Source organism: Hippoglossus stenolepis, chromosome 21 (genome assembly GCF_022539355.2).
Source record: "Hippoglossus stenolepis isolate QCI-W04-F060 chromosome 21, HSTE1.2, whole genome shotgun sequence".
Classification (NCBI taxonomy): domain Eukaryota; kingdom Metazoa; phylum Chordata; class Actinopteri; order Pleuronectiformes; family Pleuronectidae; genus Hippoglossus; species Hippoglossus stenolepis.
This window is the reverse complement of record NC_061503.1, coordinates 6,660,097-6,682,428: the sequence shown is the minus strand read 5'-3', so window position 1 is coordinate 6,682,428 and position 22,332 is coordinate 6,660,097. Positions and strand designations below refer to the sequence as shown.

Here is a 22,332-nt window from a genome sequence, read left to right as displayed (position 1 = left end):
ATGAGGCCACGTAGGTTTTGTGCATGTTTTGTTTTGAAAGTTAACTAGCTAGCTTAATGTTTTTTTGTTATGATTATTAACCCTTTGATACACAAGCTATGCAAACCCCTTCTAATGCGGAACCTGGGTCAAAAATAACCCATATATATTTCCTGTGTTATTTCATGCATGGCTGGGTGTTTCTTTGCTATATTCTTTTATATGGCCCATTTTGTGCATTAGAAGGGTAGTGATACAAAAAAGATTTTTATTAAAAACGTAACAAAGGAAAAATATGTATTATTACTATTAATCTATTGAAAAATACTGTTCACTAAATGTTTTAGTAATTTTCCTGATAATTTTATTTTATATCTTTATAAATTTTTGTTTTTTTAATATTATTTATTTATTTATTATTGAAAAAAATAATTCACTAAATGTTTTAATACTTTTGTTTTAAGTATTTTTGTGTAAACTTACATTTTATTCGTTTTTTATACAGTTGGCTAAATGTTTTTATAATTATTAATATTCTCGTTTTATTTATTTTTTATATCTTCTTACGTTTTATTTATTATATATTTTTATTTATTTATTCTTGTTATTGAAACATACTTTTTCTAATTATCAACATTCTTGTTCTTATTATTGATAATTTATTGTATCTTCTTATATTCTGTTTATTTAATATTTTTACTAATCTCTTTATTCATTATTGAAACATACAGTGATCCTAAGTTTGTATAGTTGTTAATATTAAGTTTAGTTCCTTTTTAATTGATTTATTTATTAATTCCTGTGTTTATTTATTTTCTATTTATTGAAACAAAGCTAAATGTTGAGACAAGTTTTTGGTGCTGCTTTCAGGAGCTGTCGGAAACAAAATCAGTTCACAGAGTACTACCAAACTAAAGTCTCCCGGTGTACACAGTTTGTTTATATACTGAAGAAACGTGGGTTGTATATATTTTAAATTAATCAAACCTACATTACCAAAAATAACCATCAGTGTTGAGTTGTCGTCAGAGTCGATCGTTCACAGCTTCCTTTCGTCCTGACGTACTGGAACCCAACACCTGCATGTGTGCTTCCGCGCATGCGTAAAAAAAAGTTCGGTGGCTCCAGCTCCGCCGCTCGTCACCTTTGATCGGCGCAGAGGGAAGAAACGCTTTCAGGGGATTTAAACACGATGAAGATCCGAAGTCAACGTCCAACAAGTGACGTGCGACACGCAGGGCCGTGGGGGGGACTGTAACCAGCCCACCACATCTGCGGGGGGAACTCGTCGCGCAGGGGAAACGGTCACGAGTGCGCGGAAGTTTGTGTTTACTGATGTTGTGGTAGCTAGCTGGCTGGCCCTGTTAGCTTGTTAGCGAGGGAGGTGCGCGCTGCGTGCACGGCTCAGTATTCACAACTTAACGTGCGAGTTCGAAACTCCAGTTGGAAACCAACGTTTAAAACGTGTCGTCTGTTATAGCGCCTGTTTGTTTGCGTGGCTGCCAAACTCCTGTAACGTTAGTGCGGGCCACGAGCTTTGAATCTTGAGGGGTCGTGTCTCACGCGCTGATTCGCAGAGGAAGAAAACGCACGATCACGCATCGAGTCACGATCCCGCAGGTACAGCTCACCGAGCCATCTCCGTTTACCCCCTGGTGCGAATGACGGATCAGGCTGACAGCTCTGGACCTCTCGACCCGTCCTCCCCCATAGTTCACAGTCTTCGTCCGTGATGGGCCCCCTGCTCGGCTGGTGAGACGCGTGGAAACCGATCTGAAGTCTATTACCATGGGAGGATGTGTGGGGAGATACTGGGAGGGCTGGGAGGACACACAGAGCCGAGGGTCGTCCAGGAACGGGGGGCGAGGAGGTAAGACCACCGCTCGTGTGTGTGTGTGTGTGTGTGTGTGTGTGTTGGTGTGTTGGTGTGTGTGTGTGTGTTCCCGTACATATATCTTTGTGAGGACAATTTGAAGCATAGCCCTACAGAGTGAGGAGGGGGGTCCAGGTACTATGGACGTTGTGGGGACCGAAATCTGTTTACAGAGTCCCCCATAATGTAAATAATCAAACGTTAAGGTGAAGACATGTTTTAAGGTTTATGTTAAAGTTAGGTTATGGTAAGGTAAGTAGTAATGTCCTCTGAAATCATGGAGGCAGAAGGTGGAAAGGAACATAATTTTGGTTTGAATGTCTATTTCCACTCCACTATAGTAATCCAGACATAAGTGGCTGACTACTTGACACTGCTCAATTACACATATACTAAATATTGATATACAAAGTTTTCATTGAAGTTCACAGAAAATACACAAAATGTGCAAACAAACAAAAGTACTTTGAGTGGTTAAGACTCAAATTATCCACATGTATGTGGATCTCAAATGACCACTTGTGCTTTGGTTTCACTTCCTGCCTCACCTTTGTTTTTCTGTGGGGCAACTGCTGGTAAACCTAGTAAAATACTGTTTTAAGGCAAAGCCATGCAGCTAAAGAAAACAGACCTGTTTGGTACATTTCTCTCTCAGTGTGGTCAGAGAGACTTTCGCTTTCACAATTCATTTCATATGTTGTCACATAAAAGTGCTTGGACTAACAACTACATAGCTTTAGCTCACGTGGGTTGATTAGATAGTGATCATATTGTACAGGTACAAAACACTAGTTGCCTGCTGTGATAACATGCACAACTGCAAACAAAAAGGAAGTGTGTTGACAGGCAGCCTTTTGCATTTTTTGATAGGTAGTCAGATTGCTGGAGACCGTTTCGAAACTGCGCTGCGACTATCAATCAGTTAATCCCCTTTTCAACTGGTCCAAAAAGTCACTCACATCTGGCTTTTCTTTGCAGTAGGAATGAATACAATAAGCATTCATTTCCGAGTCAAATGACTTTGCGGTAGATGCCGTTTTTTTATCGGCTCTGGCTCTGATCGGTATTGATGGGTTTAGGTTAACATGACACTTGGGTGAACGCGCTAATGTGTTCTATTTATAGTGTAAAAGAGGAATAACACACTTCTCACAGGAGATCGCACCCTCTCACCAAATTTACTTAGAGCAAGATGGTGAAGAGTGGTAATGACATGAACACCATTCTCCCTATTCCAAGTCAATGAACAATTAAACTAATGTTGAAGGTGCCATTTTCAGTTAGAATAATGCATAGTTTTGCTTTAATAGTGCACAGAATGAAGTATAACTCCCTTGTGCTATTTAAGCACAGCGAGCTGTAGCATCCCTCACATTGATTACAGTCAAATTCACCCACACTACACCCTTGTGTACCTGACACTGCACCTACAACAAGGCTGACAATCTTCTCACCCAAAACTTTCACGCCTCACACTTAATTCCACAACAATAAGCCCCTTGTGTCAACTGCTATCTGGGATTATAATATGGTAGGCCTGTAAACAACAACATACAGTATTTCAGTGCAGGTGCGGACCAAGCAGGATGTAATGGTTACCACAAAGTAGGGGGAGGTCACAGCGATTCCAGAGGTTGCTGATATGCCAATTATTCTCGCCAGGGACCCGAGTTCACGTCCATTACCTTCCCGGAAGATAACATTCTCCCAAAGATAAATACTGGCGAGCTGCCACATTTTGTCCTTTTACACTTGCCTTTGATAGTGACACATTGAGTTTGGATCGCTGCTTCTGCACTTAGCGAGAGTAAATGTTATATTTACAACCAGACTAAACTGAGTGACGCAGGCGCCGCACAGCTGAGTTGGCAGACAGTCTGAATTTCTGCATAGTTTTCCGATCCCAGACAACGATGTCAATGATATTTTACGTGACCTTGACAGATGGTGTGACACATGGAAATGCGTACTGTTTGTCGGATGATTGAAGGCTTTGAATCTCACAGGTTTCTGAATATTGTTCATAATAAACTAAACAGACCATCAGCCTCCTCCCATGTTGTAGTGAAAGTTGTTCCTAGGTTTATCAACCCAGCAGTTAACCAGCTACGTTGTTTTACACAAAGGTAAAGACTGCAGTTATCAATTTGAGACTTATTTGAATTTCCCAAGACAAGAATGTCCACACAAGTTATTGCTCGCATGAAGTTATTTATTTCACCTCCCAGGTAGGTAACTGTTTGGGCACAGGCCCTTCACACCTTATCTTCAGACCTTATTTGAATTTCAGCATTTTTGTTGATATGAAGTTCCCTTCATAGTGACCGTTTAGGAAGCTTAGTGTTTGTTATTCATTTAGTGTCAGGTTCAGACCCTTTCATTTTTTCTGATGCAAAGTTTTTCATTTAGTCTTTTTTTGGAGCAGGAATTGTCTCCAGTTTTTAATCAGAAAGGCTGAATGTTTTCAAGATGGATTCAAGCTTTTTGTCCGGGAAAGAATGAGAAATTTTTGACCCCTAGCCACTTGGATCCTAGAAGGAGCATCTGATGTCAATTTCTAGAGCTGTGTATCTCCTTGAAAATACTTTTTTCCATCTTTGTTATTTGCCAAAGTGGCCAAACAGACTATTTATAAAGTCAAAGCCATTACAGCTGAGAGTCCCTGGGGTTTGGTGGTGGTTCGGTGTAATAGCCCAGCCTGATTGCTATCAACAGGCACTTCCTACTAGACCAGGCTCTGATCAAGTCGCGTCATGTCCCGCTGAGTCATTGACTGGCTCCTCTAACAGGACTGCTTGACACACCCTCATACTCACAGTGTGTGTTAAGTTATAGTCTTAAAATCTGTGATTTCTGTTGAGTTGTAATATGCATCCCCTAAGGGATAAGAAGCTTTATTTGCCTGATTCCAAAGCCTGAAATGAACTCTGGTAGATCAAGGTTGAACGTCATGTCCGCTGTGTCAAAGCAGTTGAGATAAATACTTAAAGCAGGTCACTTTTTGAAGGAGAATGTTCTCATAATCTTGTTATGATTAAGGACTTTGTCAAAGTACGGAGACCGACTTTATCTGTAGTTGTAGAAAGACGAACGTATCATTGTTGTGATAAGTCGACTAGCTACAAGACTTCATTTGGGTTTGTATGTTTGTGTATGTTCTTGCGTGTCACACAGATTCACTCTGTCTGTTTTAAGTGTGCAATCCCCCCTCTCCTGTGCTCCAGTGCATGTTCACTGATATCTGCTATTAAAGAGGAGCATAGGAAACACCCCACAATTATCATTTGCCTCATGTCAGGGGAATGAGGCTGTTAAACATCTTTACAGACTCAAAGTAACATCGTGTGTTATCGTCCTTTTCCCAGAAACTGGTAATTCTATAACAACCATTGATTAAAGTGAGTCCCGGATGGCTGTTAGGTGTGTTGTTTTGTGTGCTTGTATCCTGAAATAGAGAACACGGAAGCCTCGGATGTGATCTTGATACCTTGTTTATGAAACATTACATTAACACTCACGAATACAACATGCTTTACTGTAGCCTCGTCTCATGGCACCTGCTCATGTGTCTGTAATGCCTTTCTCAATGTCTCTGTTTTGTTGTTAGGTCTGACACAACAGGACCATTCACTGAATCATTCCCTTTTTGTTACTGCCAAGTTTATATAATAACCGTCCACTTCTTATTTATAAGACGTAACCTTTTTAGAAAATGTATTTCTACATCTTGAGGCCTCTCAAATCTGTTTTCCTGTTTACTTGCACATTTTTATTCAGATGACTTTTGTAGAGTTTAATTTGCTTTTTAACGTACAGGAGGAATCCCCATTGTAGGGAGGCACAATGAAAATACAGTGTAAGTACAGAAACAATATACAAATATTAAAGAGTTTCAGAGGCGTACTACACTAAGAGAGTACTTCAGTTTCTCACTTGGCTTGTGAGCTTTTTAGAGAATATCCTCTGTAGATATCAGAGAAGGTGTCAGTAAGAGATAACCAGACCCCAGTCAGCCCTCCCTTTAGGAACTCTCTCTATATAGCTAGAACCACAGGCTCCCTGTCAAGTCAGCAGTATATTGTTTTAACCATTTGTGATGGTCAGCATACAGTATTTTAATGGATATGTCAACATGATGTGGGATGTGTAAGCAAAGACAGAAAGTAGTACGTTTTTCACTGTTCACAAACCAAACAATCGGCCTTAGAACGTTATTTTAAGATTAATCCATAATGGAAATTATTAGTTGCAGCTCTTTAAGCAACAGTATTTTGAGATATGGATAGTTGGCCCATTAAAACTTAAGCACATTCTCCAGTCGAAAACGAAGACATTCTAGATACTATTTTTACCTGTAGATACAAATATAAACAAATTTATCACAAAAAACATTCAGACAATATACAAATTGACCTTGTAGATGATGGGGTTAGGGTGCTGTCTATTCTTTAACCTGGATAACATACAAATATTGCCACCTTGTTCTATATTAGGATATGTCTTATTATCTGGACCAAACTATGAGCGATTTCACACTTCAGAACCTGTCACAACACAGATCTGCTACCATAGTGAGGAAGCCCCTTTGCTTCAGTGGGGATTCACTTCGCTCCAAGTGCTAATCCTACACTACCCCTCATCCTCCAAATGAATCCTCCTGAGCCGACGGCACTATAAATAATTTGTTTGAAAGAAAGGACACCTCTTGGATTTGTCCTGTCTCCTTCATACTCATCTCCATTTTCCATCACTCCACTCCTCAGTGACGGGCACCTCAGCCTCTCAGGCATTTGTAAATAAGCTTCGACCTGTTTCAATACTTGATTTTTAGATTTTTGACCACATAAACTGAAGTGGCTGACAGTCGGCACTTGATAAATAACATCTCCTTTTATGGCACAGAACCACATCACAAGCCTGTTCCGTTAAAGATAACTAGTTTGGTAAATCGTTGGTAGAATCGGTTCAATTTTAACATGAGTTCGGACATGTTACTTTCCTGATGCTAGTCTGTTGTCTGTGTGTGTTAGTGTGTGACCCTCAGGTATGACCTCTACTTAAATAAGTGCTCTCCTAGATGTGCTTTGTGTTAATACTGAATGGTGGGAATCACAGGTAAGGTTACATAGATGGATTTAGGCTACACGTGCTTCATGCATATTGCAAACTCTGAATGACCTGCTAATTTTAGAATCGGATGACACGGTGGGGTGGGGTGGGATGTTTCCTGTCTCTGGTGTCAACCAGCATTTCTTTCTGCTGGCAGCTCTGTTTATTATTGCTAAGAGATTAAAGCGTTTATAAATTCTACATGAACATCATGTTGTTCATTAATTAATCTGCCTGTTTGCTGCATTCACAGGTTTGAGATTCACTCAGATCCTTCCTCTCTATTCATCTAATTTTTTCTAACAGGAAGAAGATAAGAACTCTATATGTAAATGACAATTAAAACCATACTCAATATATAGAAATTTACTGTCATAGGACAAACCCCTTGAGATGTATCATCTCGTTTTTGAGGGGGTCACGAACACAGGTACAAAATCAACAACAACAAGAGATCAAGGTGAGGACAGAACAAACAAAAGTTGTAACCATAGACGCAATCAGAAAAAAGAGAATGAAACATACATCTATAAAAAAAAATGAAATTAAGGAAATAAAATAAACAATGTTACTAAAAACCTAAGCCATTTGTTTTAAGGTGAGAAAACAAACCGTTTTGGAATAAACGATGACAGAGGACTTGTATTTAAAGGTAACAATCAGAAGGAGCCTGAAATACTTGAATGACGCTCAGTAGAACACATACCTGCGCCAAGCACAGACAGTCCCCTAACATTCAGTCAAGCCACACCAAATACCACACACTCATAGATATCAGTTGGCTTAATATGCCAGATTTCTTTCTGTCTCAGACAGTGGGGGGAAACAAATATTCTGGATGCGCCCGGAATTTTGAGTGGTTCTTTCTTGGCCCAAATCCAAACAGTCCACCATGTTTCTTGGAAACCTGATCTGTAGTTTTTGCATAATACTGCTGTATTGTTTGTGACACCTCTGGGATACACACAGCACATGTTGGTGAGGTACACCCTTTTTGTTGTCAAAGACATTTTTCCTCTACCTGTAACAATCTTTTCCATTTCAGGACGTAATGAGCCTCTCAAGAAAGAGAGGCCCAAGTGGAAGAGCGACTACCCGATGACGGAGGGCCAGCTGCGGAGCAAGCGGGACGAGTTCTGGGACACAGCGCCGGCATTTGAGGGCCGTAAAGAGATCTGGGACGCCCTGAAAGCCGCAGCTGTGGCGCTGGAGTGCAACGACCACGAGCTGGCCCAGGCTATAGTGGACGGAGCCAGTATCACACTGCCACACGGTGGGAATGGAAAAATATAATGGTTCATACACATGTCTGGGAGGGGGCCTGATAGACACAGTCAGTTAAATAAACCAATTACTGGAAATACCATTTTTACTCAGTGTATACATCACATATATTTAGACTCACATGCACAGAATAACCCACAGAACAAAGGATTGTTTAAATTTGACAGTAGATTGTGCTTTTTTCCCCTCCGCTGACCTTTTCCAGGTACTCTCGCAGAGTGTTACGATGAACTCGGGAACCGCTACCAGCTGCCCGTCTACTGCCTGGCTCCTCCCATCAACCTCATCTCAGAACGCAGCGACGACGACCCCAGCGACAGCCCCGAACCCACTGTAGCACCCAAAAAGGAATTCCAGCTCAAGGTGCCATAACACGCTGCTAAGACTTCGTCCCCTTTCACAATTGAAAGAAACACTTGTATCTGTCTTTTGTCTTCAGTGTGAATGGGTACAATCCGAATTTATTCCTCTGCATTAGTCACAGGTATTTATTGGCTCCAGCTCAGATTGGTTGTATGTAAATACATAAGCGGGTGGACACTGTGATGTCCGCCATCTACTTGCATTGTAAAAGTGGGTTTAACCCAATGTTAAAATAAAACCTGGCTAAGTTTGCTGTAAAAAGGGTATTACTGCATCTGATTATATTGGAAACTACGGAGCAACTTAATCTCTATTAACAGACTCTAATGTTCAGAATCTGTAGGCGAGGGACAAGATTTTGGAGCCGGAAGCCTTCTAGTTTCAATTTGTAGTTTGACGAATCACATTTGAGCATCATCTGGACCTAAAACACCTATAAAGAGTTACTGTTTATGTTATTTGTGGAGAAACATTTTACTCATTTGATAAAATCCACTCCTCAGAATGTAGACCGTGTGCTGCAAACAGAAAATGGAATCTTGACCCAGGTCTCCACTGTCTACACTGGAGGCCCCTAAAATATTCTCTGTTGCCCCTGGAGACTAATTCTTTGTGACACGTTAGCCGATGGGCTCTAAGATTGATGGGTCCCAGCCAACACGTTTCAAATGTTCCAGACATTTTCTGACATTTTTAATCCATGAAATCCGTCTAAAATGTGATGTCCACCCAGTATTGAATTGATACTGGCTGGTGTCGGATTGAATTGAAATATTTGAGGCACATTTAGTAAACATTCTGGAATTGCAGAGCTAAAACCAAACTTTTTACCCCCCTTTATTAATCAGTGCACATTGAACAAAAAGTGAAAATGGAAATGGACAACTTTATATTTCTGTGTCCCCTGCAGGTACGGCTGTCCACAGGTAAGGACCTGCGCCTCAGCGCCAGCATGTCCGACACCATCGGGCAGCTCAAGAAGCAGCTGCAGGCCCAGGAGGACATTGACGCCACCCACCAGCGCTGGTTCTTTTCTGGCAAGCTGCTCACGGACAAGTCGCGGCTGCAAGACACCAAGATCCAGAAGGACTTTGTCATCCAGGTCATTGTCAACCCACAGGCCCTCCAAGCCCTCCAAGCCCCCACGCCCTCACCCCCCTCAAGTGAATAACGAAGAACAAAGGGGGGACGATGCGGTGGGTGGCACACAAGCAGAGCGGAGGTGCCTCTGAATGCTGGATTGAGATGGAACTGAACTGTGGAGGTGCGTAAAAAAATCTACATGAGGGAGAAACTCTTCAGTGCTGCTTTCTTTTATCTATCACGTGTAATTGTATCTTTTTGTTCGGGTTGTGTTGGGTTGTTGTTAAAGTGAATCCAGTACACTCTGGAGTTCCTCTTCTTGTCACTTTGAACCGTTTCAAATTAAAGCTGAAGGTATGTTAATGAGCAGCCTTTTTAAACACAAACTGTGCACATCACGCTGCACATGCAAAGACCCGGCCTCTGCCCTCTTTGTCTGCACTCATGGAAACTAAGTGCCAATGGACGAAATGCAGAAGTGTTGGAGTTGGTTCTGAAGCACATCTCTACGTGGACGCCCATGGACTCGACTCCTCCACAGACACAGGAGGGGAGGGCAGAGAGTTTGATCCGGAACTTTTCCTTGTTTTCTTTTGTTGAGGAAAAGATGTAATCTGAGCTTTTTTGCACATTTGAAGATTATAACTATACTTTTGTGGTAGTTTGTGTGCCTTCTACATGACGAAACAACAAGCGGTCGGTGTCCTGAGAGATGCTAGTTTTACCACTAGGCTAAGCCATCTGTATTTTTTTAGATTCAGGAACCTTTAGATTGACCCAAGCTATAACTGTTGCCTTTTTTTGTATTATTTCATCAATCTTTGCTGACAAAAAAGTGTGTGTGCGTGCGTATGTGTGTGCGTGCATGTGTGGGCAAAAGGAAAACATATGTACCCACATGATACATGTCAGATTAACGTAGCTCTCTAAGACTAGACTGTTTTCCAGGTGCACAAGTCATAGCTTTGCAGTCAATCATATCATTGCGTTGAGGGAAATGGATGTTCCCCTGCAAAAATTGTAGTCTTAAAAAGCTCTATTATTGACCACTTAATAACACCCACCCCCTGAACACTAGGGGGCACCAACACAGCCCTGATATAATCAGCTCTATCTCTTGGGGCTCCTTTTTTTTTCTTTCTCCACCACCTGATGACTGTAAAATCCAGTATTCGCTCGCCGTTTATTCTCCATGTGGTCCAGTGATTTGAAATATTTGTTCGCCAGATGTTTGACTTTTTTTAACCAGCTTAGGAATGATTGAGCTGGTTTGCTGGAAATGGCTGCCTTATGTGTGGGTGGGGGTTGATGAGCGTTTTGTTGACAATATGAAGCAGTGAACCAAAACGACGAGCCGAAGATTTGAGTGTCTGTTCTCAGTGAATCCAGCAACGCTAACTACTTCTTAACGTTGCAGTAAATCTAGTATTTCAAGGGCCACAACCCTTAAATCACGACTGAGGTCATAACTTCATTTAGATAAATTTGTCATTGACTTTTTAAGTGGAACCACAACATTAACAGCTTTCAGACATGCACTCCAGAGGATGTCTGCAGAATTGGGTCCAGACTTTCTGCAGGGTTTTCCTCTCACACAGGAACAATGCAATATCTGGAGCGTTCAGGTGAGGGGCGGTGCAGCGTACAGAGGCAGGATGTAACTTATTTACTCTGCTGCGGAGATCATGCGATTGACAAGTCACCTCTTATCTAAATTCGTATTTTGCGGTGTCGACACAACCCTGATGGGACGGAGATCTGTCTGCTTGAATAGCTCATACGTGAGGTTTTGAATTCGAATAGATTGGAGCCAAATTAGGTTTAAGACCTGCTTTTTCAATTTAGCCTCTCATTGTAAAAATTCTCTCTGACTCACAAGTCTACAGCTCAATAAGCGTCGTTTTCATTCACTGCTTTCATCTTTTTAGGTTCATCAAAATCACCCATTTTTTCTATTTTTCTATTTTATCTTCCCTTTACTAATTAATGGTTCTGTAGGAGTTTTCTTACTTTCTTAAGCAGAACTTGAATACGCATTTTTATCTGTATGTGCAATACAATAGACATAGACCTCATATCTTATGTTTCTGGCAGATTTCATAGAGCACCAGCTACGGTTATTGTTAAAGTTACAAATGTTCACGTTGGTCAAATTGAGGTGTATTCTAGCCCGTCACCTCGACAACATATCTAAATATTCAGAAGGGTAGCACCTCAGTATCCATTCTGTTTTCCTACCCGTCATCGGTCGTCATTGAGACTCAGGGCAAAAGCTCTGCTGACGACTTTATACTAAAGCTTCTCCTGTTACAGCGTCGCTCAGAGTTTGCTCTCTTTTGAAACAAAATGAAGAAAGATGGAGCAGTGGTCATTCTGTCATGTTAAACTATATCTTACATCATTTTACTTCATGTAAAAAGCCTTTATGAGATGTCCCCCTGGTTACAAAGTTCACATTGCACTGTAGAGTTCCCTAAAGCAATCACTTGCAGTCACACTCACGAATGCAGATCAGTCGTTCCCTTATAAATGTGCTGTGAGATGGATGGTGGTTGAATGTTTGGATGCAGGGATATTTTTTTGGGGGGGTCTTCAGCCTACCATGATGAAAAATGTAGCAAAGGTTAATCTGCAAATCAATATTTAAAGGAGATGGAAGTGTCCTCTATCCTCCAACATATCGAGCTACAACGAAACCAAAGTGTTTTTCTCAGCAGACATTTTGACATTTGGTTGTAGGAAAAGCACCAGTATTACTGCTGACACTAGATGCCACTATTCTGATATTAACCTGATTAAGCAAAGGGGTTGGTGAGTTTTACTCCACCCCCTCCACCTTGTTTTTTTTCACAAAGTAAAAAGCTTGAGGCCTCTCGCACCAGCTCAGTCTGTAAGTCCCGTCTCATTTTAGTGAAGACACCTTTGGTTCGTATAGCACATGTAGGTCCGGAGGCAGAGAGGTCAACTTTATGCACATTTTTATCATTTTTTTAAACATGAATTCTAGTTCAAGGTCCTCCTGTTACCTTTCAACCACATCTCTTCCTCAGCAGTAAACTCCTGAACAAACTCCGTTGTTCCCAAACGTCTCTGCTGAGAAACACCATCTTTTTCAAGAGACATCTGCATCTTTCTTTTTTTTATTCACTGATGCCCTCCATGCACCGCAGATCCAAAAAACTGCAGCAAGGAGAAAAGCAAATGGACCTCGATCATAACACCAATCAAGATGCATTACATCACTGTTTTGCACTTTTTTTGAATGTGTCATTTTAAACACATTGGAACACAACAGGATGTGTGTTCATGATTCACAATTGCATATGGAGCTGTTTATTAAACTGGTCACACAGTAAAAGCCATAATTGGACAAAACATATTTATTTTACACACTTTACAGCAAATCATCATCATTATCCTCTCCTTTGAAGAATTTCCCAAAAGCCCCTGCAGTTCAATCTCTTTGGTTTGACGCACACGTCTCAATCACACAAGCAGTAATTGTTTTTCAAGTCTATATGCCTTAGTATGTGTAAAAAAAACAAAATCAGTATATTTAGTCATTAAAGAGAAAAGTCATTATATGGACATTTCCTGATGATAAATGACATCCACAGTTTATTTTACCTCTCGGCGTGTTCGTTTATATGCTGATTTTCTTTTTAAATCATGTTTTTAAACTGTTGAATAAAATTCAATCTATTGTTAAAAAAAAAGAGTGGTGTCTGTTTGTTCTTCTCCATTTGAATGAAATGAAAGTGATCTGAACTAAGTTACAGTTTGACTAGGAAATAATACAAATCAGACCCAGCTTGTCGACGTGTTGCAGCAAGTTCCAGTTCCTCATCGCCACAAGGTGGAGCTCTTTGCTTCTGCAAATGCTCTAGTGAGCCCAGGCTGCTGAAACACACACACACACACACACACACACACACACACACAGCCTTGTTTGTTTTAGCCTCTAACATATTCAGGCATGAATCAGATGATTTACAGTGTGTTCCTTGAAAGTGTGTGTGTTTTCCCCCCAACCTCGAGGTTAAAATATATGGAAAAATTTAATAAAAACAACGTTTGTGCTTTTCCTTTTTCCGGAGGCACTGGGTTACTCAGAAAAGTTACATTTGATATTGTTTTCGTGATAGATTGCAGTTTTTTTTTTTACTGCTGTGGGCTGCTGTACATGTGTGTACAAGCTACACACACTTTTGACCATCCTAAACAATTTCTTTGCACCGCATTTCCCAGCAGCCACCTGTCAGTGAGAATTAAGGCAACTGGAATTTTCTTCTGATTATATATGAGGTTCATACGTGGTGCCTGCAGGAGGGCAGCATCAGGGATTATGATCATGATTATATCCTGTTTATAAAAACATGCCATAATTGCAAATGCAATAGTCATTTTCTTTCTAATACTTTTAATGTTAAAGTGCTGCTTATTATTGCCGTCACGCTGCTGCATCCATCATCCTCCTGGTACACGGAGAGGGAACTTTTAAAACTCTGTGGCTCTTTCCCTCTTTCAGCCTCTGCAAATACAGTCAGGGTCTCAGGGTCTCTGGAGGGTTGTGGTGCACCGGGCCTGGAAAAAGCCCCTATTGACGGTGGAATTTCACAGGACGCGCTGTTTGTGGTCGCTCACCCAGTCATCCCCATTCTAAACTCTGTTCTGCACCAAGTCACCGACAGTCCCAGGATGACCCTGACGCCACAGCGGAGGGTTTAGACGGAGGTTCTCGTCTCAGGGGTCATCACAACGTCCTGGGCTCCTCCTTTTAATTTGACTTTGGATCTCTTGTCAATCTGTTTTATGAAGCTCCCACATCGTGTGCGTCTGATTTTCTTCCCTGTGCTGAAAACCCACTGCAGTGGACGCCATAAATTGTAACACTAATCCTGATGAACTGCAAAGTCATGACTGGAATTTTATGAGATGGCTTTAACAGAGAGAGCTCAAAAGCACCAATGGGCAAAACGATTCCCCTTCCAAGATCTACTGCAAATATTTTCTTTATCTATTTGTCTTGAATAAACTTGAATAAATAAGCTACAGAGTGTCTCAGTGTGATGGAAAGTCTGCCACAAGAAGTGGTTAATCCAAAATGAGAGTAAGATAGAAATCTTCCAGAGGAAGCTGGACATCTACAGTCTCCACCACACACCAGCAGTATGTTGTTTCATAGTTGGAAATTCCCATCTTATAGGCTGTAATTACAACTTCTGTGGGTTCCACTCCCACTGACAGTAAAGCTAATGGTCAGCAGGAGCATTTGCAGTTTGCACAAACAGTATGAGAAGCTGCAGACTTATTGGGCAGATACTCATGTTCGAGACAGTATGTCACAAAATTAAATCTGTTACACCATTTATATAACTCCTTTTAGCTCTGAGTGAGAATTACCATAGATTCTGTGTAAAGATGGACGACCTGACCGCTCCCCAAACGTGAAGCCAAAGCCATGTGGAGTAAATGCAGTACAGGTCATCATCCATGTTGACGGTTGGGGCATGTCAAAATACACATACATTTTTCTCAAAGATGGTTTCTGTCATCTTGAGGTAGTTCTCATCACACCGATGTATCGTCAAATGTTTATTTTTCCACTAAGTTTGGTTTGACTTTCATTTACTTTAATTTGATGCTATTAAAAAGTGTGTGGGGGGGTCATGATTGACAGCTGAGACTGACAAGTGATTGGTGGAGCATGCTACCGCGGCTCCATCCCCTCGAGCGCTACTGCTGAGACTCCGGCTCAGAACGTCCAAGATGTCAGCGTTCGTATCCGGGATGTTTTGGCTTCATTTCTGGATAGTGGGGGGAAGTGGAGAGGCGTCGTCCATCTTTATATACATATCTTTGTCTATAGTCATGACTGGTATGAATCATTTCCAAATGCCTCTGCGGCTGCACATCCATGACAACGCAGCCCTGGAGTCATTTTAGGTTCTTATCACACTGATGTTTCTTCAAGTTTTTGATTTTTCCAGTAAGTTTAATTTTAATTCACTATTTGATGCAACAAAAACTGCGTGATGGGTCATGATTGACAGCTGAGCTAAGGATTGGTCGAGTATGTGTGTCGATAGGACTGATGGTGGCGCTCTATCAGGGAGATTTGGCTTCACTTCTGAATAGAGGAAGGAAGTCCTGCTCTTTTCCACCAACAGCAATTCTTCTGTTTTTTTTTTTAGAAGCGGCGTGATGGCGAGGAGAAGAGCTGAAGTGCAGGAAATCTGTTCAAGCAACAAAATATCTGAGTGCTCGGAGCACAAGCAGGGGCTACTTGAGTGTGAGCTCAGGGTTTTGAGTGAAAACATTGAACGATCTGAATGTGAAATCAAACAAGACCATGCTTTTGAATTAAGATCGGACAAAAATAAGACTTGTATCGACTTCGGGAGATAGTTGAAATGTTTTCTCTAAAGTAAATGTTTTGACATAAGATACATTGATTTTATGCTGCGAGTTACAAGGGTGAATTAGCTGTGGATGACTGTGTTTGGTGGAACGTCCATTATCCAATATGTTTTGTTTGGTAGCAGCAGTAAACAGCTCTGAATAGGAACATTTTCTAGATTTCGTTCCCAGTAGGAGCACAAATTTGTTTCCCCTTTTGTTTCTCCTGCTCCTGAAACACTGGCCTTGCTTTAAAATAACAGAATTAGTTCTAATGCTGATCCCTTTCGGTGAAATGTGTTCCTGATGATACTGAACCTGCAGTAATCTGCTGCGCTAATTTACAGGAACTGGAGTTCATTCATGAGTCACCAGGATGTTTATAAGAGGAGTGTGTGTCTGTGTGTGTGTGTCTGTGTGTGTGCGTGCGTGTATGCTCTTTTTGGGATAAATACAGCAGATTGTTTTGCAAAGCAGACTTTTGTCCAGAATAACAGAGGACTCTATAACCAGAATAGATGAAGAAGTGAAATCCTCTCAGCGCGGAGCTCGTGTGGCTGCTGGGTGTTTGCATGCGTCCATGTGCTCGGGGGGCCAGTTACAGTGGCTTTGAGGCTTATCCCTGAACTCCCTCTCTCACCGGGCTCTCATCCACTTACCCAACTCTCACCTGGCGCACACTTAAACCTTGCCTAATGCGATGGGAGTCACCTAATACCTCCTACCGTAAACTCCAGCCGTGGACCCTGTCACCCCATGGCCTGACAGACCACGTCACAGTGGCCAGAGTGTTACAAGACGAGGAAGGTCTCCTAAGCTTAGCATGGCGGGGAAGGTGTGCGAGGGTGTGTGTGTGTGTGTGTGTGTGTGTGTGTGTGTGTGTGTGTGTGTGTGTGTGTGTGTGTGTGTGTGTGTGTGTGTGTGTGTGGTAGAAGATTTAATTTGAGCCAACCTGCTCTGTTGACAATATACTAAATGAACGTTAAAATGCCGACTGCAGCAACCAGGAGAAACTGTGTTTAATGATAATGTTGTTCCGATGTGACAAGAGATTCAATGTTTTGTTATTTGTGAAACCTATCCTTAACATAATGCTTTAATGCAGGCAAGAGGTTGATCTTCTGATATTCCCCGTCTAACAGGACAAGTAGCTTAAAAACACTACTTTTTTTTCTGAATATTACGACCTTATTCTATCAATTTTTTTTTCTTTTGAGTGGCTTAAATACTCTGTGGAAGTTAAAGGAAACTGCTTATATAGCCCCTTCTATCAGCAGGAGCCGGCCCAGACTATACCATCCTCTCTGGCCACGCCTCTTATCAAAACATGCAAGTGAACATTATCTATTAGAACCGACTTGAATAACTGTCTGTGCTGGTACTTGTCCCCAAGCTTACATTTGGCCGCCTGATTGAAACCCTGTACACCAAAATAAAGCAAATCATGATGACAAAACCTACCACACCTCCGCTCCTATATGGTTGCTCCCAGTGACGTCACTGCTGATGTCACCAAAGGTCTAAATACAGGAAGTATTAGGCCACTCCCTCCTTTTGTTCCTGCAACACATGGGAAAGGTGAGAACCAAAGAAATATAAATTAACTAAAACTGAACCAATAAACATTAAGTGAACTATAGTTGTCTGTTTTTTTATTTAATTATGATTGAATGTGACATGTGACCATAACGTAACATGATGTAAAACACAAACAAACCTGGGAGAGTGTGTGAAAATAGTTTGGTTCATTTCCATTGTGTTAACAGGGGTCAGGGTTTATGGCCAATATTGCAGTCAGCCAGCAGGGGGCAATTGAGACGCTTTGGCTTCACTTTTGGGCTGCAGTCATATCCTCCATCTGTATATACAGTCAATGGTGACATGCTAATACATAGTTTAAGTGGAGAGGTAATGAAGTGAGCTGACATGCAGCAACACAATGACATCTGTTTGCTAACATTAGCTAATATTAGCCACCATGCTCCAGCTAGAACAAATAAAGGTGTTAACAGTAAAAAACAATCATTTTACTGAACTAAATACTCCTACTTAGTATGTTCAGTAACTTTCAGATTTCAGAATTTATCCGATTTCCAGGAGGCCACTTATCTCAGTGAGGTCGAAACATCAGAGAACAGGAACATGCTCACATCAACATTCTTCACACTAAACATCGTGTCTGGTTTTCTGTTTGAAAATGTTACAGAATTATTAAACAGTTGCACAGATGCCAGCATGGAAAGAATTCCAGTGTGGTGCGTCTCTGTGCTGCGGAGAAGCTGCAACCGAGACGAGAGAAGTTAGCAAAGGTTTTAAGGTAAGAGTTGACCAAATTATTACTTTAGTTTTTGTTTCCTGGGTTTGACAACGATGACTTCACAACACACCATATTAATCAGTTAGTTTGTGACACAAGGGCAGTTGCGCTCTTGATTGAAAAACAGACCTCTATGGCATAATCACAGCTGACCTACATACTTCTCTACCCAAACAGCATGACACGGCAGCATAGTGGAAAAAGGACACTAGATTTCGTCCTATCAAGTGTCGTTGGTGTTTTTTTCTTTCCTTTCTGTGGTTGGTGATGGCATCTGACTGCAGCTGCTGCTGTGAGGGAGAATCCACAGGTATGAGGTCTGATTCTGCTTCTTTCTCAGTTTCTCGATCTATTCAGTCCAAAACTATTTTTGATACATTTTTGTGGGTTCGACATTTTTGTATTTCACATTGGTTTTACCCCAGTTGTGTGTAGACTGCTTTCATCCATCACACCTTTTAAAGAAGACGCTTGTTTGCACCAGTGTCATGGTTCTATATGAAACTACAGTCAGCAGCCATTTTGCCTAGCTTAGCAAAGGCTAAATGGTGTTTGGTGTTGCCATAGACAGAAGTGCTTAGGGCCCCTTCTGGCCACTAGAGGGCACCAAAATGGGACTGAAATTTCTAACAAGAAGGCTTAAAAAGTTAGTTTTTGATATAAGATATCAATTGTAATCATATGAAAAAACAATGTTAAACTGGCTAGCTGATACTACTGGTTTAATCGATTCCTGTTTCCTCTGTTAGTACAATGCACCTGCAACTCAATAGAATCGGTGGTGCCGAGGCTGTGGGGGCCCCAAATCTAATTCTGCTTAAGGTCCCATAGAGGCTTGGGCCAGCCCTGCTTAGCATTGATTTGGATATGTCAGTGAAAAGCGGTTTAAGCATATAACTTTGCTGTACAAAGTTACAAAGTACAAAGTTTGGCAGCTCCTTAATAATTACATTTCACTATAGATGGTTTCAACCAAATTACATTTGAAACATTCACGCAAACCCCAAAGGCCTCTAATTCCATCCCCACTAGAATACAGCAGTTAAATGCCAGATGAAATTTCATGAGGCAAAGAGTTTTCCTCCATTAACCTTCTACGAGAAGTAAAGAGGCATGACAATGGGATTAATGGAAATAAGGCCTGCAATATACAGAACCTAGAAAACTTGGGAAAGCGTTTGCACATGAACACATTGTGGGAAAGAGAACTGGTCCCATTCAAGCCGTATTACAGCAGACTGTGGGTGTCCTGGCCTCACAGCTTGCTGGTGTGCCCACCATGTAACTGGAAGACATGAATCCGGCTCCTGAGTTTACCCACGTCATGGCCCTCCCTGTCTCTGGTCACATCACCAGTGTCTTTATGCTCTGAGGCGTCTACACCTCCTTCCAAGACTCTTTAAAAAAAAAGGCTGGAGACTGTTGGTCTTTTTGAAGTGTGTGTGTGCGTGTTACAACCAGAGGTCTGATAGCTCTTCAGGGACTGTAGAAAAATTATTAGGGATGGGTGAGCAGCAAAGAAGGAGGATTAATGTATTGTATTGAATATATTGTTTTCTAAAGGGAAGGTTATTAAATATTTGGGAAAACAGGAGGGTTTTTTCTCACTGAATAACAAAAATAGTAGTTGTGATAAGTTATTTTTTGTAATGAATTGGAAGACAAGCTATACCTTATGTATGTGTGCATGTACCTCAGCGTTATTGTGATTCCACAATAACTCTTTAAACAAGTTATCTATTTTCTTGATGTCCTGTATAAATGTCCTGGTATAAGCTGTGAATCTCTGTTTATCTTTCATGTTCTTCCCACTTCCTGATCTGGGGGTGGGCAGCAGCAAGGTCATAAAAGTTTTTCGTTCCAGTTGTCGTCACTGGAGATTCAAACTCCACTTACCTTGGAAAGTGTCAGCGTGACTAGTAATCATTTGGTAGCATGACACAGACTGAACAATAGAATAATGGTGTTCTCCTTGTGTTTGTGGAAACAAGTGGGAGCCTTTTTGCGGAAACAAGTGGGAGCCTTTGAATAGGGTTATGGTTCTATGAAGTGGTCATGCCATGAGGTGGACCAGCATCAGGAGAGAGCCAAATACTGTACACACGAACGACTTCACTGGATAAGGCAGTGAAGCCGGGGGGGGAAATTCCGTGCCACACAAGTTGCCCTTGGGGCCCGAGTGCTGGTTTTGGCTTGGCAGGAAGAGGGAGAAGGGGTGTGTGTGTGAGATGGGGAGGGGGGGGTCTAGGCCAACTCCTGGTGCCACGTTGCATCACAGAACTGTAATCCTTTCAGCGCTCAGGAAAGCAGAGCTGGCACCGTGACTGCTTCACTGTTCCTGTAAAGTCCTTCTCCGGGCAGTTGCTGCTCCTTCAGCATCAGATGTGATCACGACAGTATGTGTGGGGCTCTTATTTCACTCAATAGACTCTTTACAGCAGCTAAGTGTCCTTTTGTTAGGACCTTTTCACAACTGAAGAACTGAACACCTCGGCCTCGTCAGTCTGTTGAAACGTGTTCACTGCCAGGAAAGTCTGGAATGAAGCCTCTGACCCACGATATGTGCCATGTGATGTGTGGACAAATAGAGCTGTGGTGCTAAAAGCGTGCTGGCAACATGTTTCCGTATTATTATGGTGCACAAAAAGATATCTTGCTGTTGCCACATCACTAATTTGCCCTCAATAAAACGCACAAACCACAGAACCAGGCATGCACAGACACACAAACAACATTCTTACCGACAACAACTGACAGATACACACATGCACGTTCAAAACAGGCCAGGCCGCCCCAACTGTTGTTTACATCTCTGCCTGGTAATGACAGTGTTCGTACATCCTAAGTTCCACAAGATGAGGAAGTTGCATGACATGAGGACTAATTGGACCCATGCAGAAGCACTGAAATACGCGTGTGTCATAATCACATCTCTTCTGTTGGTGTCAAGTATGGGTTTTTTCCCATCTGTTTTTCCCTGCCTAACTTGTGTTGTGCTGTTCAGAGGCATGTCTGTGGCGATCGCAGCTGCAGCATCTTTGCGTGCAAAAGAGTGATGTAACTAATGCTAAATCAAAGCATCACATGCATTTTGATCAAATGAAATACATTTGACATGTTTTCTAGATTTTTGCCTTCCTACCATCTCTGCTGTCTGGCAGGGCCAAGGCCAAAGTAACATAGTCATTTTTTGCATTTGGAATTTCTGAAATTCCTGTAGGACTTGATTTATGGACTCAGAATTTACATCAATAAACTAATCAATCCATATTTTATTTGTTCAACCCATATTCACAAATCACAATTTGCCTCATAGGGCTTAACTGGGAAAAGAAAATGTTAGGGGTCCCTCTCCCAAGACCCAAGAGTCCGAACTGAGCATCAACAAAATAACAATATTTACAGTATTCATGAGAAAAGACATTGTCTAACATAGAGAGGTAACAATGTTTATAGTATTTATATAAATGAGGAGGTATTGTCAGTAATAGTACACGAGTAGGCATATTGTATATCTAAGCAGTTGTGATCATACTTGTTTTTGGATTTCCTGCTTTATTTTGAAACTTTTTTCCTTGTCTGTCTCAACCAACTGTATTTCTACATTTAAACATGTTCATGCAACATACTTTTAACCTAATAATAAAGTACGCATTAAAAATTTGTTATGGGATTTTCCACCAGACGTGATGTGATTACAGGCTCAGAGAAAATGACCCACATAGTATCCAAAAGCCTTTTCTTTTTTTTTGCCGATGAGCTCACTATATAGTGCTATATTTAGAAGTCCCTATAGTGAAGTAGGGGGACGTGAATGTGTGTGTGATTTCGGACACAGCCACTGTGTTTCCCTTTGTCTTTGTCAGTTCATCTGTCCACTTATCTCCTCTTGGGTTTTGTTTTGTTTCTGTTTGTTCCTGCAATG

General features: G+C 41.4%; 1 protein-coding gene across 1 annotated transcript; it reads left to right on the top strand.

Moving 5' to 3' along the window:
- Window positions 1-1,073: 1,073 nt before the first annotated feature.
- Window positions 1,074-13,407, top strand: ubtd1b (ubiquitin domain containing 1b). The gene is made up of 4 exons (XM_035146640.2): window positions 1,074-1,849; window positions 8,007-8,234; window positions 8,451-8,608; window positions 9,519-13,407. Exons 1-4 carry the CDS (start codon window positions 1,768-1,770, stop codon window positions 9,777-9,779), a joined length of 729 nt encoding a protein of 242 aa, XP_035002531.1. The 5' UTR covers window positions 1,074-1,767; the 3' UTR covers window positions 9,780-13,407.
- The last annotated feature ends 8,925 nt before the right edge of the window (window positions 13,408-22,332 follow it).

Bases quoted from the DNA above. Each gene is read 5' to 3' on its own strand.
- ubtd1b (XM_035146640.2), top strand. From the start codon at position 1,768: ATGGGAGGATGTGTGGGGAGATACTGGGAGGGCTGGGAGGACACACAG. The intron at 8,235-8,450 runs GTGGGAATGGAA...GACCTTTTCCAG, and splicing joins CAGTATCACACTGCCACACG to GTACTCTCGCAGAGTGTTAC. The intron at 8,609-9,518 runs GTGCCATAACAC...TGTCCCCTGCAG, and splicing joins AAAAGGAATTCCAGCTCAAG to GTACGGCTGTCCACAGGTAA.